This window comes from Salvia splendens, chromosome 3, assembly GCF_004379255.2.
Source record: "Salvia splendens isolate huo1 chromosome 3, SspV2, whole genome shotgun sequence".
NCBI lineage: Eukaryota > Viridiplantae > Streptophyta > Magnoliopsida > Lamiales > Lamiaceae > Salvia > Salvia splendens.
Window position 1 is genome coordinate 15,363,608 of NC_056034.1, and position 11,639 is coordinate 15,375,246.

At 37.8% G+C, this 11,639-nt stretch overlaps 4 protein-coding genes across 6 annotated transcripts; all 4 read left to right on the top strand.

Moving 5' to 3' along the window:
• Nucleotides 1-269: 269 nt before the first annotated feature.
• Nucleotides 270-1,741, top strand: LOC121795200 ((+)-neomenthol dehydrogenase-like). Its single transcript, XM_042193666.1, has 5 exons — nucleotides 270-413; nucleotides 497-743; nucleotides 824-898; nucleotides 972-1,145; nucleotides 1,229-1,741. Exons 1-5 carry the CDS (start codon nucleotides 394-396, stop codon nucleotides 1,610-1,612), a joined length of 900 nt encoding a protein of 299 aa, XP_042049600.1. The 5' UTR covers nucleotides 270-393; the 3' UTR covers nucleotides 1,613-1,741.
• A 137-nt stretch (nucleotides 1,742-1,878) lies between these two features.
• LOC121795199 ((-)-isopiperitenone reductase-like) lies at nucleotides 1,879-3,632 on the top strand. 2 transcript variants are annotated; one of them, XM_042193665.1, is made up of 5 exons: nucleotides 1,879-2,371; nucleotides 2,435-2,672; nucleotides 2,743-2,844; nucleotides 2,915-3,094; nucleotides 3,174-3,632. In XM_042193665.1, exons 1-5 carry the CDS (start codon nucleotides 2,352-2,354, stop codon nucleotides 3,549-3,551), a joined length of 918 nt encoding a protein of 305 aa, XP_042049599.1. In that variant the 5' UTR covers nucleotides 1,879-2,351; the 3' UTR covers nucleotides 3,552-3,632. The 2 variants fall into 2 exon arrangements, with proteins under 2 accessions (XP_042049599.1, XP_042049598.1); XM_042193664.1 differs by having other exon boundaries at nucleotides 2,314-2,672.
• A 480-nt stretch (nucleotides 3,633-4,112) lies between these two features.
• On the top strand, nucleotides 4,113-5,429 carry LOC121794705 ((-)-isopiperitenone reductase-like). The gene is made up of 3 exons (XM_042192989.1): nucleotides 4,113-4,491; nucleotides 4,579-4,758; nucleotides 4,826-5,429. The coding sequence occupies exons 1-3, from the start codon at nucleotides 4,117-4,119 to the stop codon at nucleotides 5,201-5,203; spliced, it is 933 nt and encodes a 310-aa protein (XP_042048923.1). The 5' UTR covers nucleotides 4,113-4,116; the 3' UTR covers nucleotides 5,204-5,429.
• Nucleotides 5,430-6,582: 1,153 nt separating this feature from the next.
• Nucleotides 6,583-11,233, top strand: LOC121797197 (putative threonine aspartase). 2 transcript variants are annotated; one of them, XM_042195943.1, is made up of 12 exons: nucleotides 6,583-6,802; nucleotides 7,102-7,152; nucleotides 7,421-7,541; nucleotides 7,635-7,719; nucleotides 7,925-8,006; nucleotides 8,152-8,224; nucleotides 8,526-8,689; nucleotides 9,171-9,334; nucleotides 9,440-9,560; nucleotides 9,633-9,737; nucleotides 9,855-9,990; nucleotides 10,625-11,233. In XM_042195943.1, the coding sequence occupies exons 1-11, from the start codon at nucleotides 6,668-6,670 to the stop codon at nucleotides 9,966-9,968; spliced, it is 1,215 nt and encodes a 404-aa protein (XP_042051877.1). In that variant the 5' UTR covers nucleotides 6,583-6,667; the 3' UTR covers nucleotides 9,969-9,990; nucleotides 10,625-11,233. The 2 variants fall into 2 exon arrangements, with proteins under 2 accessions (XP_042051877.1, XP_042051876.1); XM_042195942.1 differs by lacking the exon at nucleotides 10,625-11,233 and having other exon boundaries at nucleotides 9,855-10,165.
• The last annotated feature ends 406 nt before the right edge of the window (nucleotides 11,234-11,639 follow it).

Here is an 11,639-nt window from a genome sequence, read left to right on the forward strand (position 1 = left end):
ACCGCCTCGGAGAAAGAGAGAGTGCGTAGAGAGAAGGGAGAGTTCATCGCACTAGAGAAAGAGTAGTGAATAGAATGACTGAGAAAGGAAATGGCGTCCCTTACTTAACTCACAAAAGAAGCACAGCCCTAGATCCAACGGCTGGTGCTCACAATCCGCGTGAAGTTGCTACGTGACGGTCATCGGGGACACCAGGTAAGTGACGAGCCAGTCAAGCAATGGGCTGCCCTCACCAAAGATTTGATATATAAGTCCAAAACCAATTGGTGCACAGTATTTTCAACCACAAAAATAGCAATAATCGCATTCCCCATATTTGAGGAATAAAATAAAGCCAACGTTACAACATTGGGGGCAGCCTGAGCTCTCATCTCATCTCATCTCATCTCATCCATGGCGGAGACAAAAACCAAGTAATTAACTACTCAGTGTATCTTGCCTCACTCACTTAGAGGATACTGCTTCCTTCATTCATCTGAATTTCTTTGTGATGCAGGTATGCCGTGGTCACAGGATCAAACAAAGGGATAGGATTCGAGATTTGTAGGCAGTTGGCGTCACAAGGCGTGACGGTAGTGGTGACAGCCAGAGACGAGAAGAGAGGCCTCGAAGCTGTTGAAAAACTCAAAGGGTTTGGCCTTTCTAATTTTGTCATCTTTCATCAGCTTGATGTTACCGACCAACCAAGCATCGCTTCTTTCGCTCAATTCATTCACTCCCGTTTCGGCAAGCTTGATATCTTGGTACCCAACTCATTATTTTCACTTTCTTTTTTAACAAATCAATTATCTGTTTGTTGTGTCTCCTTACCTTGGGTGTGCAGATTAACAATGCTGGGATCGGTGGAACCCTGCTCGACGACGATGCTTTCCGAGCCTCGTCTGCGGCTGGTGGTGGTGTAAGTCCGGTTTGATTCAATGTGGAATTGGAACTTGTGTTTAGGCCATGTTTGTTTTTGTTTGTGAAAACAGAGTGATCAAATAAATTGGAAAGAGTTGTTGAGTGAGAACTACGAGTTAGCATTAGCATGTCTGCAAACAAACTATTATGGCGCTAAACTCACTACTGAAGCACTGCTTCCCTTACTCCATCTCTCTGCTTCACCAACAATTGTCAATGTCTCATCTGCATCTGGCAAGCTTAAGGTAACTTGGCAGCTTCTTTTTTTTCCTTTTCCAATTATGGTCCTGTCATGTTTGTTGCTTGGGATTGGTCTTTCTTGATTCAGTACGTAGGCAACGAATGGGCCAAAGGGGTGCTCAAGGACGTGGAGAATCTGACAGAAGATAAAATCGACGAGGTGGTGAATGAGTTTCTGGGAGACATGAAAGAGGGGTGTTTAGAAGCTAAAGAATGGCCTCAGCTAATTGCTGCTTACACAGTCTCGAAAGCAGCCATGAACGCCTACACAAGGCTTCTTGCCAAGATGAAGCCTGATATCCGGATTAACAGCGTGTGCCCGGGATATGTTAAAACTGACCTCAACTACAGCACGGGGAAGCGGACAGTGGAACAAGGAGCAGAATGTCCAGTGATGGCTGCATTGCTGCCCCATGATGGCCCTTCCGGCTTATTCTTTGTTGAGAAGGAAATCTCATCTTTTGAGGAATAAATGTTGTTATTATCTCTCATTGGTCATTGCCATGTTTTGCACCACCCTTACACCAACCATAACCCTCTGCAACTATATACTACTACGTCTTTATTTTATTATTATATACACCTCCAGCCTTTGGGTAAATGGAAGTAACATATCAAAACCAACAAATATTCTACTCATTTTAAAAAATCTTATGTCAGGAAAGAATCGCAACAAGAGTAGTGCTCGCCATATCTTTTGACTGTAATATTATGCATTAATGCAGAGGCTCGCCTCATCCATCCCCTTCCTTTTCAGACATATGCTAATTAAAGCAAAAGAATATATTCTGCAAAGCTTTTACATCTTTATCTCAAGAATAAAGTAGAATCAAAAGAATGGCACAATATTTAGTTCGACGGAAATTAAGTTGACATAGTTAAAAAAAAATGACAGTGTCCATATTTAATATGGACAATTTTGTTGGAAAATATTTTATTAAGATTATGTTGATGACCAAGTATTGAAACCGTCTGTTTGGAGCATTAAGGATTTTGTTTCATTTGCATGTGATATAAAAGTGTGAACCAAGAAACTGCCATAGGAAAAATCATTGTTGTTGTCAACTTAATTTTGTGGGGCATACTTTGTCAAGGTCGAAATGTCATGACAATTGACAAACCTTACAGTTATAAAGGTAGCACAAGTTGTTTGAAACAAGAAACTTGTTATTACTAGTCTGGTTTAAGACAGAAAACAAAAGTTAAAAACAATGGCGGATGCAACACAAAGGTAGTTAAGGTTTAGTTGAATGAAATTAAATGAATTATATTTACAATTTAATTATTGGTGCAGGTACGCATTGGTTACAGGAGCAAACAAAGGAATCGGGTTCGAAATCTGCAGGCAGTTAGCATGTAAAGGAGTGGTGGTGGTTTTAGCAGCAAGAGATGAAAAGAGAGGTATTGAAGCTCGAGAGAAGCTTAAGGAATTGGATAATGTGGTTTTTCATCAACTAGACGTCGTTGATCCTGCTAGCGTTGACGCTGTTTTTGAGTTCATCCAGTCAAGATTCGGAAGGCTCGACATTTTGGTAAATCAATTGTGATCATTCTTGATTTCAATATTTATATTGTATGTGATGATTGCATTTGTGTGAGCAGGTGAATAATGCAGGAATTCGCGGTGCAGAGGTGGATGGAGATGTTTCAGTGCTTCAAGAGTATATTGAGGCAGACGGCGCCTCATTCCTTGCTGGCGGACAGGTTTCTTTCCATTGAAGATTCTCCTTCTTATTCATATATCTGTTTCTTAACGCGTATACTTGGCTTGCAGGCTGAGCCATTTCACGCGAAAGCAAGTGGAAAGCTTATCGAGACACTGAAGAGGGCGGAAGAATGCATTGAGACAAACTACTACGGTGCAAAAAGAGTAACAGAAGCCCTCATTCCTCTGCTGCAACTCTCTCATTCACCAAGAATTGTCAATGTCACCTCCACTCTAGGCTGTTTAGTGGTACTAATCTTTATTTTGGAAGATAAGCACTTCTTTAAATTGTGTGTGTATCTGATTGATCATGTACATATATCTCCAGCTTCAGCCTAACGAATGGGCGAAAGGAGTGTTGAGCAGCAAAGAGAGGCTAACAGAAGAGAGAGTAGATGAAGTTGCGCAACAATTCCTCAAAGACTTAAAAGAGGGTAAACTGGAAGAGAAGCAGTGGCCTCCTCACCTTGCAGCCTACAAAGTGTCGAAAGCAGCTCTCAACGCGTATACTTGGCTTGCAGCTAAAAAATACCCCAATATCTGCATCAATGCTGTGTGTCCTGGTTTTGCTAGAACAGATATAACCTTCAATTCTGGCCCTCTAAGTGAAGTCGAAGCTGCTGAAGCTCCGGTCAAGATGGCATTGCTTCCCCATGGAGGCCCCTCGGGTTCCTTCTTCCATCGGTCGGATGCCTTGTCTTTCTAAGAAACAAATCCAACTAGCTTTTTCATGTACTAACAATTAATAATTGTGTTTGTAGGAGTATTCACTTCTTTGTTATCCTCATTTCATATCACTGGACGCTTATTAATTTTCACAAGATTCATATATAATTAATCTGATTGGATATTAAAAATTAAAAGTATGGATGTGAATGGTGTAGCCGTATGAAGTGAAAATTATAGTTTATTAATTTTGTTAGAATGTTCTACTCTATCAAACTCTATCTGTTTATAATTTAGAAAAAAAAACAGACTTTCCATTAATATACTCTCATAAGCGCCTTTACATCCCATTATACCATGTTTCCAACAAGGAAAGTGTAGGTATGTGTATAATATAAATATTAAATGTGGTCGGCTGTCGCTTTCTTCCAATGATACAATCTTAGAATAATATAATGTATATAGAATGCAAAAATTGGCGGTACTGATTTGGAATGAGAATCCTAAGCTTGACTTTGCCGGGTTGGATGAGCACTATATATTGTGAAAAAACAAAGAGAAAATCTGGTGTCATCTAATCTCAAGGGAAATTACGGTTAGTATCAATGGCGGAGGCAGGTGGCCGGTATGCATTAGTTACGGGAGGGAACAAAGGGATCGGGTTGGAGATATGTAGGCAGTTAGCTTCGAAAGGAATTGTGGTAATTTTAGGTGCAAGGGATGAGAAGAGAGGCCATGAAGCAGTGGAAAGCCTCAAGGACTCTGGCCTTTCTGATTATGTGGTTTTTCATCAACTCAATGTTGTCGATGCTGCAAGCATAGCTGCTGCTGTCCAATTCCTCACAACAACGTACGGGAAGCTTGACATTCTGGTGAACAATGCAGGCATCGGAGGAATAGGACTGGAGGGAGATGCTTCAATTATTCAACAAATTATAGAAGCAGATGTTGCTTCAGTCCTTGCTAATGCAAATGGAGAGGTAGTACTATATTCTTTTTTCACTCTTTTTGTGCAATACTATTATGGTGAACATAAATACTAGTAACTCATAACGTCGTTTGGGTAGGCAGAGCCACTGCAGCTCAAGGCAGGGGCAATTCTTATCCAGACATACGAGGCCGCAGAAGAGTGCATACAAACAAACTTCTACGGTGCAAAGAGAGTAACAGAAGCCTTCATTCCTCTCCTTCGACTCTCTGATTCGCCAACTATTGCCAATGTCTCCTCCTTATTAGGCCACCTAAAGGTATACTATATTATATACATCAAAACTCAAATTCTCTAACTCTGCTAATCTCTGTTAGCGCCTTCAGCTCTTGCAGAATGAGCGCGCTAAAACTGTCTTGAGCAACGAGGCATGCCTTACGGAAGAGAGCATAGAAGGGGTGGTGCGAGAATTCCTCAACGATTTCAAAGAGGGGAGATTGGAAGAGAACAAGTGGCCAACTCATGTTACAGCCTATAAAGTCTCTAAAGCGGCTTTGATTGCATACACAAAAGTGTTGGCTAAAAAACACACAGATATCCGCGTCAACTGCCTCTGCCCCGGATTTGCTAGAACAAATATTACTTGCAATCTTGGCCCACTCAGCGCCGAGGAGGCTGCTCAGAATGTGGTCAGGGTGGCGCTGCTGCCTCGTGGAGGGCCTTCGGGCGCCTTCTTTTACGAGGATGCTCTGTATTCTGCTTGATGGATAGTTAGTGTGCGTGTGTGGAAGCCTTGCAATCACACTGTTCATGATTTGGTCTTGTTTTTTTTTTTTATGGATTTTGTGTTTGTTTGTGAGCAGGTTTTGATGCTTTTGTTGTGATGGATAAGTTGTAAAGAGTGAAAATGACTGTGTGTTTGTTTGTGTGATTTGATGATTTTGTTCATGAAAAACATTGCTCATTCATATGATTTGATGATTTAGCGTTTGTCTGTGCATGTGAAACTGACTTGATTTCATATAGTAATAAAGGTTGCATGTCTTTCTCTAAAAAAAAGATTGCATATGCACATGTTAATATTATGATTACTGTTTTATACTTTTATACGTGTGGTCGGACCCAATCAAATGCAGTTAGAGTCATTATTCAAGGTCAATTGGATCACATATCATCATACTGTAAAACATTTCAAAATATTTCACAATCAGAATTAACGATTGATAAATCTGAATTTCAAAATAATAAATCCCCAGTTAAAACTCTAATTAACGCCTAGTTAATCTTCACAAAATTGATAATTAATAATTATAAAAGTAACACTAATATCCTACATGGCCTAGGACACATTTAAGCTCGAAATTATTTCAGAAAAGTGAAAAATGATTAAAAAAAATTAATAAATAAATAAAATAAAATAAAAAATTCATGAATCACTCAAGATATTTTTAAAGTTTAGGGACGGTAAAGATGCCAACAACAAAATTTAGAGATCATTTTTGTAGTTCAGTCTCTTTTTAATTGCTTTGGTAGATAAAAACCACATCAAGTAATCAATTTAATAGTATAATGTACCAGTATGACACTGTTAGCGTGTGGTAATGTTTGAGGCTAAAGAACTCATGTTTGAGTCCATCGTGGATGGTCGTTAAATTTATATTCATTTGAAAAAAAATTACAAGCTAGTGAAAAAAAAACAGTTTAACAAAATTTTAAAAAATACCCACTCCATCCATGAAATATTTTCCATATTTTTCATTTTGGACAGTTAACAAAATTTTAAAAATACCCACTCAAGTAACATCATTACACTCACGTTCCACTATAAAATTAATTAATATTTAAATATGAAATATTTATGTTTTTATACAATTTTGTTTTGCGAGTTAAAAGAGTGACAATAAAATACTAACAAAGAGAAAAAAAATAAAGATAATGTTGTTTTAATTGTAGAAATTGTTTTATTTTTATGCAATGTGACAATCCAAAAAAGTATTCATACTCCATTCATTTTTTCGATTCAACTTTTTTTAAATTACTTAAAACTTGTGTAGTTAAATTTGGACTATCACAGTAGTGATTTTTCAAGAAGGGTACCACTACTGTAATAGCAGTGACTATTAGGGTAGTGGTACCTTCTTGAAAAATCACGAGTAATATGGAGTAGTTTGACTGTTTGAGTAAAGAGCTGCATCGTGTAATTTGGGAAAATTCTTGAAATCATATCAATGGAGCGCGAAGCAGGTGATCGATTCTTCGTCGCGGTGCACGTTGGCGCGGGTTTTCACGCGCCGTCGAACGAAAAGGCCCTCCGCTCCGCCATGAAACGCGCCTGTCTGGCGGCCGCTTCGCTTCTCCGGAAGGTCTTTCTTCTTCTCTCTTTTCTTCTTTTCCGTGATTCAGTAGCCTATATTCTTCACTTGCTTTTCCAAATTCAATGAAAAGAATCGCGATTATTACAAAATTAATTGGCTATTTCCTCTACCGAGAATCGAAAAGATTGGATTTTGTGAGCGATACTTGGGAAGATTAGAATTTTGAGTTGGATGGCGTTGATTTGGTGGTTGAAGATAAAGTTAAAACTTTCTCAATTTGAAGTTGAAGTTAAAGTTAATTCTATATATTTCCAGTTCAGTATCTGAATTATTCTTGTTTAATGTAGGGTTCTGGTGTATGTATTGATGCTGTTGGAGCTGCAATTCAAGTTTTGGAGGTATTTTGCTATATCTCTTTGGTGTAAATGCTGTAACACTTTTGTCTCGCTTTTGGGGAATCGAATGGGAGATCGGTTATGGGGAAAATTAGACATTTAGAACAAGTCTTGGATGGGCAAATTGAAATGTGATGGATGTAATAGCATGTAACCATATTCTATTAGCAGCATTAGGCGCCTTCATGTTAAATCATGTTAAATTTCCTCTCTGAATGTGATGTGAGCCCCTTGATTTTGGATTTACGAGGAACTATGTTTTCATATGTAGGATGATCCTTGCACGAATGCTGGGAGGGGATCAAACTTGACTGAGGACGGTCACGTAGAATGTGATGCCAGTGTAATGGATGGTGACTCTGGAGCTTTTGGTGCTGTTGGAGCAACCCCAGGTAGTTTGCAAATTATTGAACTTTTTCTCCTACAAAACTGGTGGGGTTATAATTACGGACTAATTTCATTCTTCTTAAGTTAATGGTCAACAGGTGTTAGAAATCCCATCCAGATTGCTGTGTTGCTAACCAAAGAACAGATTTCAGGTTCATCACTTCTGGGTCGAATTAGTCCTATGTACGGTTATCCTCCTCCTTTTTGTGCTTCAACAATATTGTTATCCTAGAAGTTATACAGTATGTATTCAAATGCATCCTTATCTTTGTGAGAACTGGTTGGCCTCTGTAGAGTATTGTGTTTTCATGCCCTGCCACTGGATCATGCTTCGTGATTGGGGGTCTATTGGAAAATCATCTGTTAATTAGAAAGATTATCTGCTCAGGTTCTTGGTCGGTGAAGGGGCACATATGTGGTTGAAGTCCAAGGGTATGGTTTCTGATAGAAGTATAGTGGAGGCTGATGAGGTAGCTTTTACTTCTTTCTTCTCTGTCTAAACTCTAAATATGGTGGCTTCTAATACTTCTGCCTGCCACCTTTGCTTCTGAAACCTACAGCATGAGCTGTATTTGTATTTTTCATTTTCCATAGCTTATGCATTTCATGATGCAGTGGTTGGTAACTGAAAGGGCTCGAACTCAATGGAAAAGATATAGGGAAATGCTTGATGATGCCAAAGCTAGAGGTATCTTTCATAGTTCTTGATAGTTGATACCTTGCTGTATCAAATGTTTTATTTTTAATTTACTTCTATATACTTCAAGGAGTATATATATTTCTTTCATTTACAAGAGTTCTCTATCAATATGACAGCCTTTATGCAACCCTACAACATGATTTTTCCTTAAAAAGATGATTGGGTCCAGAATATTCTTCCATTGCTTATTAACAGTAACATATTTGTGTTTTGGGAAGGCAACTTTGTTGTAAATTTTGGAACTATTCACTTTTGGCACTGATTTGTATTATTGATGTTTCATATGTAGATGCCCAATCACATGATCTTTCAGAGGTAAAGGGAAGTGGGACTCAGTCTCATTCATTAAGTACACTAGAAGAGGATGCTATATCAGACACGGTTGGAGTAATTTGTGTCGATTCTGAGGGACATATTGCTTCTGGAGCCTCAAGTGGTGGCATTGCCCTTAAGGTGAACTCTTGATGTCTAAAATGTGTATGTTGCTAAATAAATTTTCTGTTTGCATTACACTTGGATCCAAAAATAATTTATTCCTGATCACACATATTGAGCTTTTCGATTAATTTCATGATGTGGCATTGCTTCTGTGTGCCAGTTTAGTTATACTCTTATCCAGTGAGAAACATGACTGAAGATGGCATTAAAATTCTCCTTATTCTATAAGATTTATTTTCATTTTATCATACTTTCTAACTCAATTGAGCTTACCATAATCATGTTTTCCCTGTGAATTGACTCCTGATCAGGCTGAGATGATAATGATAATGATAATGATAATGATAATGATAATGATAATGATAATGATAATGATAAGAATAATAATAATAATAATAATAATAACAATAATAGTAAAAATAAAAATAATAATAATAATAATAATAATAATAATAATAATAATTAAATGCGTTTGCGTCTTGGAACTACTTCACAGGTCAGAGGCCGTGTTGGACTAGCAGCAATGTACGGTGCTGGTTGTTGGGCATCCTCAAAAGGCCCTTCTGGGGCTCCTTTTATTGTCGGTTGTTGTGTTAGTGGTGCCGGAGAGTACCTAATGAAAGGATTGGCTGCTCGTGAATCCTGCCTATCTTCATCATTGTACGTCCTTCCATAGGTTATTTCACCTAAACTTTGAACTGTATGTAGAGAGTTGAAGCTTGCAGTGTAGCTCAAATTGATCACATGAACAAGAACCTGTTGCAGGTCTCAGGCTGGTCCGGCCAATGCCTGCTCGAAAGTATTGAGATCTGTTCTTGAAAGTGGCAAATGCATGAGTGAGAAGAGTGCTGGAGTTTTACTTGTTCAAGCCGATACTTCTCCTCTGGTGAGATAAAATACTTGAACATATCAAGAAATTATGTAGACACTTGGGCTGATTATTGGGTCGTTGCATCAGGGCCATGGTGCTCGCCCAGAACTTAAAGCCGTCGAGATAGCAGCTGCGTTTACTGCTTCGTCTTTCGGAGTAGGTTATTTTGGGAGCTCGATGGAGCGGCCCAAGGTATCGACACATATTTTTCCTTCTCAAATAGATATTGTATTCTGTGTTGGTGATATAATACTACTTATCTTGTTTATTTATGGATGATGATGGTGATGATGCTGTGCTTCTTACTAGGTATCCATTCTAAGAAGTTCAAGACTGCAAAATCAAAATGGAGTTGATCAGTTTGTGGCAAGAGTTCATCTTGATTCTGATCAAATACAGTGGTTCCCAGCTTTGGATGATTAATGTTTTTTCTCGACTTTGCCAGGTAGTCTTGGACTCGGGGTCGGGGGTGCATTCCCTTTTAATTTATTTATTTTTTATTAATAAATTAATTTATGTTAATTTAGAATTATAGTAAGGATCAACAAAATGTAATTGGAGCCATTCCTCCGTTTTTATTTTTAATTTTATGAAATAAATCAGATGTCTCTTTAGATAAATTTGATCAAATTATTGAAATTTTTATTGAAAAATAATGAAGTCTAACTAGCAAATTCACAAGTTAAAACCGGGAATTAATGAATCAGAACTAGAATAAAGAAAATAATACTATAGTCAAAATTCTATATTTAGGATTTTAATTGAATTATGAGAGAAGATTATTATATTATGAATCATAAATTAACTAGGAGTACTAATTAACCCTTGATTGTTTTGGAGTAATAATTTTTTTTTACATCAACAAGAAACGTAAGTTAGCAACTAACCCAGAATCAGAATATGTTACTCACAATCATTTATACTCTACAATATAAGGGGAGATACTAAAAGGAGGCTAGTTTCCAAGCCAACAAGTGAATACAGGAAAACCATTTTCTCATTCTCAAATTTCAACCCAATATTTTGCTACTTATTAGCCAAAACTACGCACCGACTGAGAATATCATTCCAAATTGTAGGCTCGCTTAGCTGCGGTGAGAGTGTTGGAGAGAAGCATTGCTATGGTCATGGGCCCAACTCCTCCAGGAACCGGAGTGATGGCTGAAGCAATCTTGTTAGCCTCCTCATAGCATACGTCTCCAACAAGCCGATATCCACGGCTGCAGCTCATGCCCTGTTGTGCAAAAAGCACGAGTTTAGCCAAAATCGTATAACTAGGTGGCAACAAGGAAGGGGATTTCCAAGAGTAGAAGGCATACCTCAACAGGATTGATTCCAACATCGATGACAACAGACGACTCAGTGATCTCTTTGGCAGTTGCTTTTCCATCAATCACCTTAGCAGACGACTCAGTGATCAATGCAGTTGTATAACATCACATGTGAAATAAGAATGTATTCAGAAGAACAACTGCCATAAGTGAAGATCTGTCACCAATCACTGTCACAACAGCCCCCAAATATAAAGGAATATACACAGTTTGAGCCCAACTTACGAATTGGTGCTAAAAACTTCCAAGTTACTTGTATTTAAACCCTGATTCAGGGAGTACATCTAACAATAATCTATAACACGTTGCTGTCAGTGATATTAGACTACAATGAAAAGGTCTAAATAGATTCAGATATTAAGCCTCTTAAGAATTCAAGAAAAACAAAGCTTGGTACTGAGCTCAGCTCATTTACCAATGGCATACCAAGCTCAATCTCACAAAGATCAATCATCCTTGAGTTATTACAAAAGACATTGCTTCACTTGTTTGAGTTTTATCACATAACTGAATGAGTAACTAAATTCACTATCATTGCGACTTATTCTCGATGTATATATACAAAATTATAAATATACTAGTAAAATCAAAGTCAGCTAGAGGTCTGAACACAAACAGGGGAATGTATATGTGGGCTAATTACATGTTTAATACAAAATGTTTTACCTTTATTTCAATTTAGTACAAAAAATATTAAGTTTACATATTTCATACAAAAAATTTACTTAGTGTTACAAGAAAATACATTCCGTTAAGTCCCTAC